The sequence below is a fragment of the Dipodomys merriami genome, unplaced genomic scaffold (assembly GCF_024711535.1).
Source record: "Dipodomys merriami isolate MVZ:Mamm:240054 unplaced genomic scaffold, mDipMer1.0.p SCAF_7, whole genome shotgun sequence".
NCBI lineage: Eukaryota > Metazoa > Chordata > Mammalia > Rodentia > Heteromyidae > Dipodomys > Dipodomys merriami.
Window position 1 is genome coordinate 19,631,183 of NW_027206290.1, and position 19,214 is coordinate 19,650,396.

Here is a 19,214-nt window from a genome sequence, read left to right on the forward strand (position 1 = left end):
TTCACTATTGCTGCTGTGTTAACATTATTCATAACGTACTAACCAGTAAACTTAATGAGAAATTGCGATTATTTGATTGCTAGTGCTCCTTTCCCCTGTGTCTTTGCCTATGTCTCATGTCTAGTGCAAACTCCACATTTCTTCCTTTGTTGAATTAAACATATGAATAGCTATCAGTTCCAAGTTCTGTGTTAAATGACTTATTTACATTTAAGTTTTCTTACTTTAGAGAGGTTGTAATGGTTTTGGTTTTGCAAATGTGGAGTGTGAGGTTCTGAGAACAAGAGCTAGTAAATGATACTGGAGTAGGTGGGAGAAAAAGAACAATTAGAAATAGGTTTGGAGTGTGGTAGTCCTTATCTGTAATCACAGTTCTCAAGAGGTAGAGGTAAGAATGAAAATTTGAGGCTAGCGTGGGCTACACAATGATTTTTGTCTCAATCTCAAAAATGAATGAATGAATAGTTAAATCCTACATTTAGAAATTAATAGTCTAAAATCTGAATAAATACTTCAAACGAATATATGAAACATTAATGTAATACTTGTATGGTTAGTTACTGCAGTACTGAGTCTTTTTTCTTATATACCATGTACTATTTGATAGGAATTTGTAGGAAAGCAGGCAGTCAGGGAATTGCAGCCTGTAGAACTTGTAAATGGCAGGATAAGCAGATAAAGGAGAACCTGCCTGACAAGGAAGTGGGGGAAGGGCTACAAAAGAATGAGGAAGTAAAAAGGATAGAAGAATATGGAAGTGAGGATGGTCCTTAAATCTTTGGCACCAGGACCATATAGGATACAGAAAGAAGACTCACCAATCTGAACCATCAGAAGGAATCTTCAAGGACTGTAATTCTCCTTAATTAATTAACCAAAGACCAAATATCTGTAACCAGGAGGATGGTGCAAGATGGCTGAGATGGGCTAAAATATGCATGTGTATACCATGTGCTGTTTCTCACCACATTTCTTTTCTAATAAACTTTCCTGTTAGAAGATAGGATTATGTGAAGACTAAAGGATCAGAGGAAATATAAGTGATATGAGCTAACTTTTCCCATAACTGTCTTCAGACAGTTTGTCAGTAAGAATATCTACAATAAAATTGATGATAATTAAGCTTGGTGCTGGTGGCACACACCTGTAATCCTAGCTACTCAGGGGGCTGAGATCTGAGGATCTTGGTTCAAAGCCAGCCTGGACAGAAAAGTCCCCATGAAACGTTTATCTCCAGTTAACTACTGGAAAACTGGAATGGTGTTGTGGCTCAAAGTGGTAGAGCACTAGCCTTGAATACAAAGAAACTCAGGGACAGCACCAACGCCCTGAGTTCAAGCCCCACAACCAACAAAAAGAAGATGGTAATTTTTATTAATATAATTCACTTTTTTTTTTTTTTTTTGGTCCGGTCTTGGGGCCTGAACTCTGGGCCCTGGGCGCTGTCCCTCAGCTCTTCAGCTCAAGGCTAGCGCTCTACCACTTGAGCCACAGCACCACTTCCGGCTTTTTTCTTTTTGCTTATGTGGTGCTGAGGAATCGAACCCAGGGCCTCAGGCATGCAAGGCAAGCGCTCTACCACTGAGCCAACTTCCCAGCCCCATATAATTCACTTTTTAAAAGGTCAAGTGAAATGATTTTTACTTCTCTCTGTGTGTATGTGTGTATGTGTGTATGTGTGTGTGTGTGCATGTGTTTGTGTGTGGTTCTGGGGTTTGGACTCAGGACCTTCCACCTTCAGGTGCAAAGTATGCACTACTGAGCCATACTTCCAGCTCATTTTCCACCCCCGCCCCTCCCCACTGGTTATTTTTGAGGCAAGGTATCATTTCTTGCCCAGGCACATCTGGACCATGGTCTGCCTATTTAGGTTTTTCATCATAGCTGGAGTGACAGATATGCACCAGCTTCTTCCATTAAGATGGAATCTAATGTGTTTTTCTACCCACACTGGCCTGGGACCACAGTCCTCTCAGTCTCAGCCTTCCATGTAGCTTATGATGACAGGTATGTGCCACCACATTTTGCTGTTTGCAATGGAGTCAGCTGAACTTGGTCTGGATTGCCTTGCAACTATGATGTTCCCTGATCTCTGAGGTACTTAGGATTACAGGTATGAGCTTCCAGTGCCCAGCTTTGATTTCAGGTTCTATAATTGATGGTTGTAAGCACATGCTTATTAGCATATTTGTAGTGTATGTATTTAACACAAATGTTTCACCTTTTTGTACATTTGCCATTTTATTATATATTTCCTTCCTTCCTTCCTTCCTTCCTTCCTTCCTTCCTTCCTTCCTTCCTTCCTTCCTTCCTTCCTTCCTTCCTTCCTTCCTTCCTTTGTCTTGGGGCTTGAACTCGGCCTGAGTGCTGTCCCTCAGCTCTTCAGCTCAAGGCTATTGCTCTACCACTTGAGCCATAGTGCCACTTCTGGCTTTTTGGTGGTTTATTGGAGATAAGAGTCTCGTGGACTTTACTGCCTGGGATGGCTTTGAACTGTGATCCTCAGATCTCAGCCTCCCTGAGTAGCTAGGATTATAGGTGTGAGTCACTGGTGCCTGACTTGCTATATATTTTCATACATAAGAATAGAAGTAGGTATTTCTGTTCCTTTTTATTTTTTTGTGAGTCATGGTGCTTGAACTCAGGGCCTGGGCACTGTCTCTGAGCCTCTCTGTGCTCAAAACTAGCACTCTACCACTTGAGCTACAGCACCACTTCCAGCTATTTCTGTTTATGTGGTGCTGAGGAATTGACCGAGGGCTTCGTGGATGCTAGGCAAGCATTCAACCACTGAGCCACATTCCCAGCCTGTGCATGGTGATTTTTTTTCTTTTTTTGTTGGTTGTGGGGCTTGAACTCTGGGCTTGGGCGCTATCCCTGCGCTCCTGAGCCACAGCGCCACTTCTGGTTTTCTAGTGATTTATTGGAGGGAGATAAGAGTCTCATAGACTTTTCTGCCCTGACTGGCTTTGAACCGCAATCCTTAGATCTCAGCCTCCTGAGTAGCTAGCATTACAGGCATGAGCCACCAGCGCCTGGTGGTCAGTTTTTTTAGAAGAAGAATTAAAAAATTTTGTTATCTTGTTGAATGTAATTATTGTATAGTAAGATGTTTATTGCTACCATTTAATGTATCCTGTTTGACAAAAGGTATCATACTGAAGACATGGCAAAAGGGCAGTCCTACCAGCATGATATATTTTTTGTTATAATGAGTGAAGAACAAGTTATGATAAAAATACATGATCTGGAAGTGGCACTGCGGCTCAGAGTGGTAGAGCGCTAGCCTTGATCAGAAGAGCTCAGGGACAACACCTAGGCCCTGAGTTCAGCCCCATTACCTACCAAAAATATGATCTTAAAATTTTTTTTTTTTTTTGGTCCAGTCGTGGGCCTGAACTCTGGGCCTGGATGCTGTCCCTCAGCTCTTCAGCTCAAGGCTAGCGCTCTACCACTTGAGCCACATCACCACTTCTGGTTTTTTTCTTTTTGCTTATGTGGTGCTGAGGAATTGAACTCAGGGCCTCAGGCATGCAAGGCAAGTGCTCTACCACTGAGCCACCTTCCCAGCCGATGATCTTAAAATATTAGATGAAAAAGCCGGGTGCTGGTGGCTCACTACTGTAATCCTTGCTACTCAGGAGGCTGAGATCTGAAGATCACGGTTCAAAGTCAGTCTAGGAAAGTCCCTGAGACTCTTACCTCCAATAAACCACCAGGAAATCAGAAGTGGCTCTGTGGCTCAAGTGGTAGAGTGATCACCTTGAGCTGAAGAGCTAAGGGACAGTGCCTAGGCCCTGAGTTCAAGCCCCACGACGCCCCCCCCCAAAAAAAAAATAATGGGGGGTTAAGCACTGGTAGCTCACACCTGTAATCCTAACTATTCGGGAGCTGAGATCTGAGGATCGTGGCTCAAAGCCAGCTCAGGCAAGAAAGTTCGTGAGACTTTTATCTCCAATAAACCACTCAAAAAATTGGAAGTGGCACTGTGGCTCAAGTGGTAGAGTGCTAGTCTTGAGCTGAAGAGCTGAGGGACAGTGCCTAAGCCCAGTTCAAGCCCCAAAATTGACCAAAAAAAAAAATTAGATGAAAAGTAAAATTTGCATGCAGAAAACCCCTTTACTTGGAAGCACATAGGTTCCGTCATACCAAAGGAAATACTTAGTAAACTTACCAACTTGATCCGGTTTATGATTATGATGTCCTGTTTGGAAATATCTTCTCAGTAAATGAGAATGATACTGGATAATTTCTTATTTCCTCTTTTTATTTTCTTTTTCTTTTTTTCCTGTGGTAGGTTTTGAACTTAGGGTTTGGGCACTGTCATTGAGAGCTTCTTTTTGCTCAAGGCTAGTGCTCTACCTTTTTTTTTTTTTTTTTTTTTGGGTCCGGTCGTGGGGCCTGAACTCCGGGCCTAGGCACTGTCCCTCAGCTTTTCAGCTCAAGGCTAGCACTCTACCACTTGAGCCACAGCGCCACTTCCGGCTTTTTTTCTTTTTGCTTATGTGGTGCTGGGGAATCGAACCCAGGGCCTCATGCATGCAAGGCAAGCACTCTACCACTGAGCCACCTTCCCAGCCCCTGCTCTACCATTTTGAGCCATAGTGCCACTTCAAGTTTTCTAGTGATTAATTGGAGATAAGAGTCTCATGAGCCTGGTTACTAGTGGCTCATGTCTATAATCCTACTCAGGAGGCTGAGATCTTAGAATCAGGATCAAAGGTGGAAAAGTCCCTAATGAGACTCTTATCTCTGGTTAACTACTCAAAAACTGGAAGTGGTGCTGTGGCTCAAAATGGTAGAGTGGTAGGTAGCCTTAAGCAAAAGAGTTCAGGGACAGTGCCCAGGCCCTGAGTTCAAACCCTGTGACTGTCCAAGAAAAAAGTCTCAGGCTGGGAATGTGGTTTAGTGGTAGAGTGCTTGCCTAGCATGCATGAAGTCCTGGGTTTGATTCCTTAGTATCAAATAAACAGAGAAAGCCAGAAGTGGTGCTGTGGCTCAAGTCATAGAGTGCTAGCCTTGAGCAAAAGAAGCTCAGGGACAGTGCCCAGACCCTGAGTTCAAGCCCCAGGACTGGCCAAAACAGAAAACAGAACAAAAGAAGGAAGGTACATGGCTTACATTTCACATTTACTTCTTTTTGTTTGTTTGTTTGTTTTTTGTTTTTGGTGATACTGGAGTTGGAACTCAGGACCTTGTTAATCACTCTTACCACGAGTCATACTTGCAGTCCACACTTCTTGACTTTAAAATATTTAGGTAGTAGACAGTGGCATCAAGTAGAGTGCTCAGAATAAATATTTGCATATGTGATCAGATTGGTAATTATTAATAATTAGTGGTGATAATTATTATTAGTGTTGCTAAGGATCAAACCCAGCCCTTGGGCAGGTGCTCTTCCCCTAAGCTAGTTTGTGATTTTTGTCAAGCATGCCAAGACCATTCTGTGGGGGAAATGTGGTAGGGGTCATTTGAATATATTTTGAAGCTACTAAGATTAAAAAATTTTTTTTTGGGTCAGTCGTGGGGCTTGAACTCTGGGCCTGGGCGCTGTCCCTCAGCTTTTCAGCTCAAGGCTAGCACTCTACCACTGAGCGTCAGCCCCACTTCTGGCTTTTTCTGCTTATGGTGCTGAGGAATCAAATCCAGGGCCTCAGGCATGCAAGGCAAATGCTCTACCACTGAGCCACCTTCCCACCTAAGATTTAAAATTTTAAATTGGACCATACCAGTTAAGTTTTCTAAGTATACAGTTTTTAATATACTTTTAATATACTGAAGCATGAAAACGGTTAACTTGATTAAAAAAAACAATACTCTTTAACTTGTTTTAGGGGTAGATGTTGATTGACCCTAAATTGATTTCTGGTCTTTATGAGACTTGAAATAAAAAGAAAAAGTTTCTGCAGCCCATATGAGCCAAAAAGGAAGAAAAGTCAGTTGTATGAGATCCTTAAAAATGTTTTTGGCTGTAGTTTGGTATTCAGAAGTGCTAGAGAAACCTTGGCAGAAAACCAGAGCCATAGAGTGAGGCCAAAGTAGGACAGCAAAGTCATTATTCTGCTTTTTAGTGAAGAAAGTTTTCTTTAAATGATGGTTTCCCTTGGTGCTTGACCGGAAGTACTTTATGAGGACTTCATTGGGATGCAAAGCTGTATCAAAGTAATTTTAAAAACAAGAATTGAATTTTAAATAGTAACTTCTAAAAGTCACTTCTAAAAGTCCTGTAACATTTTTGTGAGTTATTTTAAACCATACTAAAGATACCACTAAATAAATAAAAGTAAAAACATGGTATTTTTTTTTAACACACATTACTCTACAGTAGAATGTTGGTACAGCATAATTTGATAGTGTGGACATGTAAGACCAGGTCAGTGTAAGGTAGGACTTGGTCGAGAGAAGGTAAAGCACAGTGCGTTTCAAGTGGAAGCCTTCAAAGAAGGCACACAAGATATGGAGAAAAGAGCTCAGACCTATCCTTTATGTAATCCAAATCTAAGAAACACATTTTGTTAATATTTAAAGTAGGAATTGACACTGATAATCTGGGATTAAAAGAAAATGGATTAGTGGGGGGGGGGTGGAGATGGGAAGGGATGGGAAGAGGAAACAAAGGAGGAGGCAACAATGCTTGGTAAGAAATGCACTCATGGGGCTGGGAAGGTGGCTCAGTGGTAGAGTGCTTGCCTTGCATGCATGAGGCCCTGGGTTCGATTCCTCAGCACCACATAAGCAAAAAGAAAAAAGCCGGAAGTGGCGCTGTGGCTCAAGTGGTAGAGTGCTAGCCTTGAGCTGAAGAGCTGAGGGACAGCACCCAAGCCCAGAGTTCAGACCCCACGACCGGACCCCCCCCCCCCAAAAAAAAAATGCACTCATTACCTTGCCCATGTAATTGTAACCCCTCTGTATGGTATTTTTTTTTCTTTTTTCTTTTTTTTTTTTAGTCACTCATGGGGCTTGAACTCTGGGCTTGGGCACCATCCCTCAGCTCTTCAGCTCAAGGCTAGCGCTCTACCACTTGAGCCACAGCGCCACTTCTGGTTTTTGAGTGGTTTATTGGAGATAAGAATCTCACGGACTTCCCTGCCTGGGCTGGCTTTGAACCTCGGTCCTCAGATCTCAGCCTCCTGCTGTAGCTAGGATTACAGGCTCAGCCTGTAATAAAATAAAAATAAAAATAAAAGAAAAAAGAAAATGGATTAAACACAATACAAACTACCATGTAGAAATGTACAAACTATCATGAGAAATGGTCAGGTTGATGCTTTTCATCACAACATCTTTGAGCAAACAATAATTTTTTTTTTTGTCCGTCATGAGTCTTGAACCCTGGGCCTGGATGTTGTTCTGCTGTCTTAAGCTCAAGGCAAGCATGCTACCACTTCAGCCAAAGTGCCATTTCCAGTTTTCTAGTGATTAATTGGAGATAAGAGTTTCAGGGACATTCCTGATGGGGCTGGCTTTGAACCACAATCCTCACATTTCAAAGCCTCCTGAATAGCTAGGGTTACAGGCGTGAGCCACTGGCACCTGGCTGTGTTTTCTGTTTTCTTTTTTAAACAAAAGAAGACAATAGCTTCCTAACTATAGGGGACTATAAAATGACTTCTTCCAAGAAGTTGTTGAGAGGCTGGGAAGGTGGCTCAGTGGTAGAGTGTTTGCCTTGTATGCATGAGGCCCTGGGTTCGATTCCTCAGTACCACATAAGCAGAAAGAGCCGGAAGTGGAGCTGTGGCTCAATTGGTAGAGCGCTAGCCTTGAGCTGAAGAGTTGAGGGACAACACCCAGGCCCAGAGTTCAGGCCCCATGACCCACAAAAAAAGAAAAAAAAAAAGGAGACGTTGAGATTCTTTGAAATAATGGCAGTCAGTATCATGTCACTGTTAGTACTAGAGCTTACCTTGAGCGTATTTTGTGCCTTGCTGTAATTTTCCTCACCCTTTATTTACATTTAGTAGTTTTAAATAGCCTTAAATCCCCCTTCTCCCTGGTTAATAGCCTTTCCACCTGGTTCTCCATCCTGTATGAGAGTGGAAGCAGAAATGACCCCAGAGCCTGAGCTGGGGGTGCCAGGAGAATGCTGTCACCAACACTCACCTATGTGTGTTTTCCTGGTTTTTGTTCTGTCTTTCCTATTAGCTGAGACAGATAAATACACAAACCAGTTTTTCTACTTAAAATATTTATTATTTTTTTGTCGGTCATGGGGCTTGAACTCTGGGCCTGGGCGCTGTCCCTCAGCTCTTCAGCTCAAGGCGAGCGCTCTACCACTTGAGCTATAGCGCCACTTCTGGTTTTCTGGTGGTTTATTGGAGATAGGAGTCTCACGGTCTCTCCTGCCCAGGCTGGCTTTAAACCGCGATCCTCAGATCTCAGCCTCCTGAGTAGCTAGGATTACAGGCGTGAGCCACCAGCACCTAGCTCTACTTAAAATATTTAAAATATAATTTTCTCTTACTCCTGAGGTGTGGGAGATTGAACCTAGGTGGGGCCCTAAGATCTAGGTTTCTGTTCTAGGGGCCCTGATAATATACTAAGAATAATAATATTCTCTTGCCATCATAATTAACAGGTATTAAAACACCTGCAATTCTTCAGTGACATTTAAATCAAGTGGTAATCTGTCAAATAACAAATTTCAAAAAAATGATTGATAAAAGAGTTTAGCAACTCCATTAAAAAATTTGTGGTAGGGGCTGGGAATATGGCTTAGTAGTAGAGTGCTTGCCTGGCATGCATGAAGCCCTGGGTGATCCTCAGCACCACATGAACAGAAAAGGCTGGAAGTGACGCTGTGGCTCAAGTGGTAGAGCGTTAGCTTTGAGCACTGAGAGGCTCATGAGTGAGCCCCAGGACCAGAGGGAAAAATTGTGGTAAAATGTGAATTATTTGGAATTTACTATTTAGCGCTTCAAAGTGTACAGTGTAGTAACATTAGGTACATTCACATGTGATCATCACCAGAACTCACCTCTACAACTTCTTTCTCGAAGGTGGCACCAGTGACTCATACCTATAGTCCTGGCTTCTCAGGAGGCTAAAATCTGAGGATAGCAATTCAAAGCCAGCTGGGACAGAAAAGTCTAAGAGACACTCCATCTCCAGTTAATCAGCAAAAATGCCAGACTGGAAGTTTGGTGTAAGTGATGGAATGCCAGCCTTAAGCAAGAAAGCCCAGTGAGAGAGAGGTCAGGTTCCTGAGTTCAAGCCCCAGTTTAACATACAAACCGAAGGATAGACAAAAACCTGCTTTCATGTTTTCACATGGAAAATTTGTACCTGTTACTTGAATCTAAGGTCCATACTACTGGCTACTCTACTGAAAACCTGGGAAACAGACGGTGGTGGTAAGAAAACAATTTATTCAAGACCACTCTGGAGAACAACCTCTTTTCTCAAATTTCTTTCTCTGAGAACTCAGAGTTTAAAGGGGTTTTAATGGACTGCAGTGAGACAATGGGCAGGAAATTGCCTGGAGTGGTCTTTCTCCTCAGAGTTGTCATCTCTTCTTGAATGAACAACAGGAGAAAAGGGAATAGCATGAGATGAACACTTGGAAAAGTATGGCTTTTGAGGTTGGGGAAAGATTGGGAGGAGGTAAAGACTGAAGTTCCCAGTTTATTACTCATCTCAACTCCTCCAAAGTAATCAACTATAATGTGCTGCTTGGTTGGACATTTTTCTATGCTTTCATATTTACAGCATAAATACAGTATTGCTTCACTATTACATACCCAGTAACTCCTTAGCCCTCCCTTCTCTAGCCTATCCTTCTTTTGTTCACAAATCTTGACTCTTTTGGTACCTCATGCAAGTGGAATGATACAGTATTTGTCTTTCTGCGACTGACTTCTCTTGAGTGTAATATCTTCAAGGCTAATCTATGTTATGTAGTATGTGTCAGAATTCCCGTCCTTAAGGACAAATGTTATTCCATTCTGTATACATACTACATTTTGTTTATCTACCCATTAGTTAATGGATATGTGAGTTGCTCTCACTTTTGGCTATTGCAATACTGTTCTTAACATGGGTTCACTGGAAGAATCTTTAGAAATTTCAAACTGATAAATGACAGCACAGGTTAAACCACAATTCTTGATACCAAGGTATCGGAAACAAAGACCTTTACAGATACTAGCCTGAGAAGAGATCAAGTCCTGAAGTAAGTTTCTGAAGCTACCCACACCAAGGCCAGATGTACTAGAAAAAAATGTGCACTGGACCTGGAGCTATGTGTATTTTTATAGCAAAAATTTGGGGAGGGAAAGTGTAAGTTGTTTACCCCAGTCCTACACTGGGTGCAGATGGGGGCAAGGTTGCAGAAAGAAGCAAAGAAAAGCTTTGGATGGGTGGGCGAGTGTTGAGAGGTAATTGTGGGGAAAATTCATATGTGCATAGAGCTGGTAGTCCTGTGATGAGATTTAAGTCCAGGTTTCAACATGCATTCAGGAATGTGCGAGCATGTTGATTTTAACTCCTGCTGCTAACTGATCTCTTCCCTTCCTTTGTAATAAAATGTGGAATATTTCAGAATTTATTGTTAGTGTGTGTGTGTGTTTCTGTGTGTGTGTGTGTGTGTGTGTGTGTGTGTGTGTGTGTTGGCAGTGCTAGGAATCAGAAGGTTTTGTGTATGTTAAGCAAGCACTCAGAGTGAGCTACATCCCAGCCCAACAAATGTGTAATTTTTTTTCTAAATTAATAACGAGTCCAACTCTCTGGGTAAGAATTAGGCATCTTACTGTTTAGTTCCGTTACTACCTGGATTTACTGCTGAGGTCATAGGTCCCGCTCTCAAACCCTACAATACTGTCCCCACTTCAGGTCTGGCTGTAAGTCTTGGGCCTCTGGCACTTCGGAATGACCTGACTATAAATCAGTTGATCTACCACTCCCACCTCAGATTTGATAATCTGCTCACAGAACTCAGAGGTAACACCTTACTTATTATTACTGTATATAAATGGTGGCATTGAACCAGGTACATAAGATGAGGTCTGGGAAGGACCAGAGGTGACAGACACCATTGATTCCTGTGCAGTTGGGGTGCTCCACCCTCCTGGCACAGGCTAACTCTGAAATCCCCCTGAGCATTTTTTTTTGGGCGGGGGGTCCGGTTGTGGGGCCTGAACTCTGGGCCTGGGCGCTGTCCCTCAGCTCTTCAGCTCTGGGCGCTGTCCCTCAGCTCTTCAGCTCAAGGCTAGTGCTCTACCACTTGAGCCACAGCGCCACTTCCAGCTTTTTTCTTTTTGCTTATGTGGTGCTGAGGAATCGAACCCAGGGCCTCAGGCATGCAAGGCAAGCGCTCTACCACTGAGCCACCTTCCCAGCCCCGAGCATTTTTTTTTTTTGAAGGTTCCATAATGTAGACATGATGAAATCAACAGCTATTTGTGATAGAATTCAATCTCTAGATTCTTCTCAGAAGGCTGGGAGGTCAGGCTTAAAGTCCCAGCCCTGCCAGGACTTGTTTCTCTGACAAACCACCTCCACCCACCTGGAACCAGCTCATTCACATCAACTCAGGCATAGTGAGAGAAGATCAGGAAGGTATACCGTCTCACCCTGTCCCCAAGGGAATTCCAAGCATTTTAGAATTCTGTGCTAAGCACTGGCACAGAGACCAGATTTTTCTTACTATGTCACACTGCTCTTCCTGTGGTGGTAAAAGTAGTGCTGTATGTATAACAGTATGGCAACAAGCTCAGTTATCTCAGCAAGTACTGTTAGAAGTGTGTAGTGAATACCTCTGAACAATGTTTGTTTAATGTTGGTTTATTGGGATAAAATTTTGCTACCTAGCCCAGACTAGTCTCTAGCTCCTGAAGTCAAGGAGTCCTATCCTCTTCCCTCATAGTCCCAAGCAGCTGGGACTACAGATAGGTACCACTGTACTCTGCAAAAATAATTTTTTCTTGTTTTTTTTTTTTTTTTTTTTTTTTTCTGCGACTAGGACTTGAACTTTGTACCTGATGCATTTGCTCACTGGCTGATGCTGTACCAGCAGAGTTATGCATCCAGGCCCAAGAAATATTTTTTTTTTTTGTTCAAGAAATAATTTTTTTTTTTGGGGTCTGGTCGTGGGGCCTGAACTCTGGGCCTGGGCGCTGTCCCTCAGCTCTTCAGCTCAAGGCTAGCGCTCTACCACTTGAGCCATAGCGCCACTTCCGGCTTTTTTCTTTGTGCTTATTTGGTGCTGGGGAATTGAACCCAGGGCCTCAGGCATGCAAGGCAAGCGCTCTACCACTGAGCCACCTTCCCAGCCCCAAGAAATAATTTTTAAAGAAATGTTTTTATGAGAAAATTACACCAAATTTTTGCATTACACTTTACAGTTTGATTAAAGCACAGATGTTTTTTTAACATTTCTTTTCTTTTCTTTTCTTTTTTTTTTTTTTTGGGTCCGGTCGTGGGCCTGAACTCTGGGCCTGGATGCTGTCCTTCAGCTCTTTACACCAAGGCTAGTTAGTGCTCTACCACTTGAGCCACAGCGCCACTTCTGGCTTTTTTCTTTTTTTTTTTTTTTTTTTTTTTTTGTCGGTCGTGGGGCTTGAACTCTGGGCCTGGGCGTTGTCCCTTAGCTCTTCAGCTCAAGGCGAGCGCTCTACCACTTGAGCTACTGCGCCACTTCCGGTTTTCTGGTGGTTTTATTGGAGTGGCTTTTTTCTTTTTTCTTACGTGGTGCTGAGGAATCGAATCCAGGGCCTCATGCATGCAAGGCAAGCGCTCTACCACTGAGCCACCTTCCCAGCCCAATGCTTCCTTCTTGATCAGTATCACCTCTTCCTTTATTCTCCCACATTTCCTCCATTCCCTCCTTAGTTCACTTTTATGTACATAATGTACATTGCATATAATGACTGCATTTGTTTAGTCTCCCTCCTTTCATGGCCCCTCCCACACTTGCCCAGCATATTTTTGTTTGTTAGTTAGAATTTTTAAAAGGAAATTGGAATAAATTTGCTGTTTATTGACATCATAATTTATTGGTAAGCAAAGGATATTCTAAGAAATATTGAAGAATATTTTATTATGGTTAATATAAATGATAGCTTTATAGAAGACAGACTATGTATAGCTATTTCCAAATGAACTGGCAGGGGACAATTAAAAATCTTCTCAGAGATTTGCTGTTTATCCCCTAGCTATTTCAGACATGTTGTCATTTTCTTCAATAAATGGCTGTCAGTAATATGCCTGCTTACCTAGCAACTAGTTAGGAGAAACTTTAATCTGTCTCTTCAAAAGACAGAAGGGAAGTTTTAATGGTTAGGGAACAGCTGCTTTTCCAAAGAAACAACGTATGGAGATAGCATTTTCATGATGAATGTTTAGAAATGTATTCTTCATTATGTAATTTTGTTGCTGAAAATATCTGTCAGGAACAAATATATTTGAATACATAAAAAAACTGACAAGTTCTTGGGTCAAAAGCCAAAATGACAAATTTAGTTTAGAGAACATGGTAGGCCATAGCTGTAGAGTGTAATAGGGCAGAGCAGATTGTCTGTAGACGAAGGGCTAAGGAAATTAGAAACACAAACTTGTCACTTACCTTGTAAATGCTCTGGCAGAGGAGAATTCTTTGTCACATAGGTCAGAGCTGGTGGAGTTGGGTATTTGGCTTTCGTACTCCACTGTGGCTCAGGTTGGGTGAACAGATTTGGTGGGTGTGGAACTTCTAGTTGTGAGTGAGTTCATTTTGATTTGTTCTAGTACCTTGCTCAATGGCCTCCTTTGTTTTAACTGTTGTTTTAGTTTTCTCCAGAGAAAGAGAATCAATAGGATACATATGCATATTTTATAGAGAGGGGGTGGGTTTTGTTTTGCCTTTTAATTGCTTTATTAACTTTTACCTTTTTTCATGCAAACAAGTAAAACTGTTGTTGACAGAAATCAAGGCTGGGTGCAAAAGCAATCTGTAATTAAAAGCTGGCAATTTAAGACCTACCCAACACGAGAGAATTAGATAGGTTCATGGCAGGAGGATCAGTAAAGCAGCTCAGGCAAATGAGGGAAAGGAAGATATTTTTAATTTCATGGGATGTGGAGGCAGGACACCCAATGGGCATGGGGCTTGGGGAGCAGTTCCTCAACTGCATCTCCCTAAATTTTCTCTCACTACCAGGAACATTACCCATCTTCATCTCCACCCATGCCATTATTCTTGCTGACTGGGTGTGGCCTGTCAAAAATGTGGGGCAAGTTTGTGAACTTGACTCTGTTCTTTGTTGCAAGTGGTGTTCACCTCCTCCTGGAGGACAGCCTTTCTCCTTTTTGCAGGGGCTGCCGCTGTTGTGTTTTTTCCCAGGCCAGGTTTTACAGCCCCCTTCTCCCTGTGATTCTTGCAGCAGCACAGTGACACTTAGCTTCTGGTACCTGCTCCATTTTCTCTCTGTGCTGCATGGGGAGCTGGTAATGGCTACCCTAGAGAAATTTCCTTTAAGGAATTGGCTCATGTGGCTGTGGAGGTTGCCAAGTCCAGAATGCAGAGTCCCTGGAAAGAGCCTCTGCTGGAACAAGGGCCGCAAGGGCCTTTTGCTTGCAGACCTGCCTTCTTGACGTGGGGTTTGGGGGAGCGGGGGGTGGGGGGGGAGGAGGGAAGGGTGGTCTTGGTTCTGCAAAAACCTTTAACTGATTGGATGAGGACCATTTACAGTTTGGAAAGTAATGTTTTTTTTGTTTTTGTTTTTTAAATGTGTGTGTGTGTGTGTATAAATGGTGCTGGCTTTTATTTAGGGACTTTACCATTTCAGTCACACCGATTTTAGCTTTCTGGTAGTTAACTGTAAATACCAGTCTCATGGGCTTTTCTGCCTGGGGTGGTTCTGAACCTTAATTCTCATATCTCAGCCGTCTGAGTAGTTAGAATTACAGGTGTGAGCTGCCAGCACCTGGTGGTAATCTGTTGTAATCATAATTCACCTATTTAAATGTTAATTTCATTAAAAAACAACAAACACCTCTCATAGAAACAGAGTAATGGCTAACCAAATAAGTACCTAGGCACTGTGGCTCAGACAAGTTGACGCAGTTCCAGAGGGGTCTGAAGCCATTGCTGAAACGTAAGTGTGTACTGTGTCCTGCTTCGTTTGTAAAAATAACAAAAATTAAAAAAAAAAAAAGGGCACTGGGTTTGAATTAGGGCCTTATGCTGGGTAAGAAGGCATTCTACCATTTGAGTCATACCTTCAGCTGTCAAGGAAATTTATTAACCAAACTTAAACCTTTGCATATTGGGAAATGGGGTAGAAAAATCAATGAATCTTTTCTTCCCTGCCTCCATCCTTCCCACTGGGCTTTGAACTCAGGGCTTGTGCTTGCCAGACAGATACTCCCCTACTTGAGCCACTCCCAACTCTTTCTGCTTTAGTTATTTCTTCAAAAGGGTCTAGAATTTTCCCCCTGGGGTCTGTCTCAATCAAACCTCTATCCTTCAATGACACCAGCTTGTTAGTTGAGATGGAATCATGAACTTTTTTGTCCTGGCAAGTCTCAAACCATGATCTCTCAAACCTGATCTCTGCCACCTGAGTAGGTCACCCCCTACCCCCAAATCAGTGAGGTCTAAAAATAAATTACAAAACTTAGTCAACAGTAAATTTTTTCATTAAACTATGTTCTCATGCAGTGTCTTCTAACTATGACAACCACTAAAAGTAAACATCATAGTTTAGAACTAACATCTTCAAATTACTATCATTAAGTGTGTTAAAGGCAAAATTACAACAAATTAGTGATAGATCTAATGGACCTTTTATTCATGATTCGTGAACCAAGGAAGCCTCTTCTACAAAATAGAATGAAAGCCCTCACTAAGCAATAGCAGAACAGTGGGTTTTATAAGATGGGAAACAGACAGTAGAAAAAATACTGACTAGTTAACATTAGGTTACTTCAGTGTATACTATTTAGTAAGGGTGAAGGCGAAGGGACTTCCTTATTACAGATTCAGACAAGAATCTCTTGTTTTTCAGGAAAAACTGTTCTGGGATCTGTTTCTTTAAAGTTTAGTTTGATTATATGTCATTTAGCATGGATATCTCCATTTTGGATTGGTCTGGCATATTGGGTCTTCATGCCAGAGCTCAGTCCAAATGGCCTTCATAATTTTAACAAGACTTTAGAATTAATGAAGTACATTTGACTTATTGCTAAAAAATTACTAATATTTTAAGAGTTACAGCCTAAATGTTTTTTTCTGACTAGTAATGTTAACGTAACATTTAATTTTATTTCTATCTCTTCTTAAAATTTCTCCTTTGACTTTCAAAATTACATAACTTAATATTATGCAATTTGATTTACAAATACAGAGTTTTTTCTGATTTTTTAAAAACTGAAATGACATAATTAAAAAGTTGGGAGTCTTCATCTAAAGGATAAATAAAGAATGATCTAAAATTTGATAAAGAAACTTACAAGGAGAGATGCCTCTCAAGACGTTTGAAATGAAGATTGTTTAGGCTCTGGAGTATTCATTTTGGAATTTTGGGGGGGGATTTTAAATTTAAGAGAGAATTCCAATTCATAATGGGACATGCCACATAGACTAAGTTTACTGGGCAGTGCATTTCTCCATGCATGTAAATCTACCTTGGAAGCCAAATGATTAGCTTAGAAGAATTGAATAGTAACACTAAACTATGACAGTTTATGAAATATACCTGTTTAGATTGACTTTAGTAGCAGAACTTTGAAATGAGAGAAGATTTACTTGTAAATAACATGATTAAACAATAGATGATTAACCTTGGCATTACAAAATTGGATGATAGTTAAATATTTGTCAGTGTTGTAGAATTTTGATATGTGAGATAAGAAAGCAACAAATCGTGAGTCAATTTCGAGATTATTCTTTTTTTTTTTTTTTGTCGGTCGTGGGCTTGAACTCTGGGCCTGGGTGCTGTCCCTCAGCTCTTCAGCTCAAGGCTAGCGCTCTACCACTTGAGCTACAGCGCCACTTTTGGCTTATTTCTTTTTGCTTATGTGGTGCTGAGGACTCGAACCCAGGGCCTCAGGCATGCAAGGCAAGCGCTCTACCACTGAGCCACCTTCCCAGCCCTTGTGATCTTGCTTGACTCTGCCCTCCTGTCCTGGGGCTTGAACTCAGGGCCTGGGCACTGTCCCTGAGCTTGTTTTTCTCAAGGGTACCACTGCACTTGAGCCATGGTGCCCTTCTGGCTTTTCCTGTGAGGAATAGAACCCAGGGCTTCATGCATGCAAGGCAAGCACTCTACCACTGAGCTACATTCCCAGCCCTAGTCAAGCCTTTTTGCTCGTCAGTTGGAGATGGAATCTTTGGGACTTTTCTATCTGGTTGACTTTGAACGGCATCCTCCAGATCTCAATCTCCTGAGAGGAGATTTGAGGATTGTAGGATTATAGATGAGCCACTGTGTCTTGTTAAAAACGCCTTTGGGGGTGGGGGTGGTGATTAATGGTATAGTCCTCTCATTTTAAATGTGGAATAAAGTTCAGAGAGGCTTGATTAAACTTGACAATATCCAACATCTGGTAAATGGCAAGTCTCAGAATTTGAACCCAGGCGTATGCTTTTGTTTAAACAATTCTTTATTATTTTTTTTTGTCGGTCGTGGGGCTTGAACTCTGGACCTGGGGTTTTGTTTAAACAATTCTTCATTGAGGCCAGGTGCTGGTGGCTCACGCCTGTAATCCTAGCTACTCAGGAGGCTGAAATCTGAGGATCGAGGTTCAAAACCAGCCCAGGCAGGAGAGACTGTGAGACTCCTATCTCCAATAAACCACCAGAAAACCGGAAGTGGCGCTGTAGCTCAAGTGGTAGAGCGCTCGCCTTGAGCTGAAGAGCTGAGGGACAGTGCCCAGGCCCAGAGTTCAAGCCCCACGACCGACAAAAAAAAAAAGCAACAATTCTTCATTGAGTCATGCACTAAATGCATAGCATTTAGGCCTTCAAGAGTTTAGAGTTGCCGGGCGCTGGTGGCTCACGCCTGTAATCCTAGCTACTCAGGAGGCTGAGATCTGAGGATCGCGGTTCAAAGCCAGCCCGGGCAGGAGAGACCGTGAGACTCCTATCTCCAATAAACCACCAGAAAACCGGAAGTGGCGCTGTAGCTCAAGTGGTAGAGCGCTCGCCTTGAGCTGAAGAGCTGAGGGACAGCGCTCAGGCCCAGAGTTCAAGCCCCACGACCGACAAAAAAAAAAAAAAAAAAAAAAAAAAAGAGTTTAGAGTTGAATGAAACACATTTCCTGCCCTCATTATAGTATGGAGAATGTATAAGGTAATTTTAGGGAGCTTTGGAGACTTACAGAAAGATAGCTTATCTCAGTCCAAGATTTTAGAACCATTCTAGAGGACATATGATTGAGCTGAATCTTAAAGTAGGAGTAGGAGTTAACTGCTAAAGGCCAAGCAGGGGAAATATGTGGAAACCAGGGGAGGCCTTGTGGGTAAAGGCACTCAGAAAATTTCATGTCTTTGCTTAGGAACCCATTTGTTGGTCTTGAAAGGTGATGTAAATGGGGACCAGGATATTTCTGCCTCATTGCTTCGCTGTTCAAATGTCAGGTGCTGATTAAAATATTTATGGATAAAATGTCAGACTTTAATGCATTTTTTGCTTTTCTTTTTTAGGATCAGTTCGACAGCTTAGACAAACACACACAATGGGGCATTGACTTCTTGGAAAGATATGCCAAGTTTGTTAAAGAGAGGATAGAAATTGAACAGAATTATGCAAAACAATTGAGGTAAGTTAACTTACTTTTCAGTTCAATGACATCACATATATAAATAGTATTCTAGGAGTTAAAATTTGTGCTTTTCATCAGAATTGTATTGAATTAGGTAATTATTTTGGTTGATTTTGATCAAACCATCACCTTGTACTGTAAGGTAAATTGGTTACGAGGATCAGGAATAGCTTTCATTATAGAAAGACATTTAAAATCTGGGAGCAAAATGCCACGAGAAATATACCTGGTTATTCTTTCATACTTTATTCCCTTTAAGTTTTTACTGTGGTAATCCTTCCAAAACACTAAATTCTATTTGTTTCAGAATTTTTCATTTCTTCAGTTTCTAAGACTTGGAAATTAAAGTTGTACTGAGTGGAATTTTTATCTCTCTAAATCAGGAATATGTTACTGATGTAGGTAATTTTGGTGTCTGTGTTAGACAATTTAATCATAAAATGGTTGGAAGGCTGGGTGCTAGTGACTAATGCCTG

At 41.8% G+C, this 19,214-nt stretch overlaps 1 protein-coding gene across 3 annotated transcripts in view; it reads left to right on the plus strand.

Annotated features, from left to right (window-relative positions):
- Fnbp1l (formin binding protein 1 like) overlaps positions 1 to 19,214 on the plus strand; it is a 93,441-nt gene that overhangs the window by 14,097 nt on the left and 60,130 nt on the right. For all 3 annotated transcript variants that reach the window (XM_070007694.1, XM_070007692.1, XM_070007695.1), the window contains exon 2: positions 18,620 to 18,735. In XM_070007694.1, coding sequence (XP_069863795.1) covers positions 18,620 to 18,735 — 116 coding nt within the window. The remainder of the gene's footprint in view (positions 1 to 18,619; positions 18,736 to 19,214) is intronic.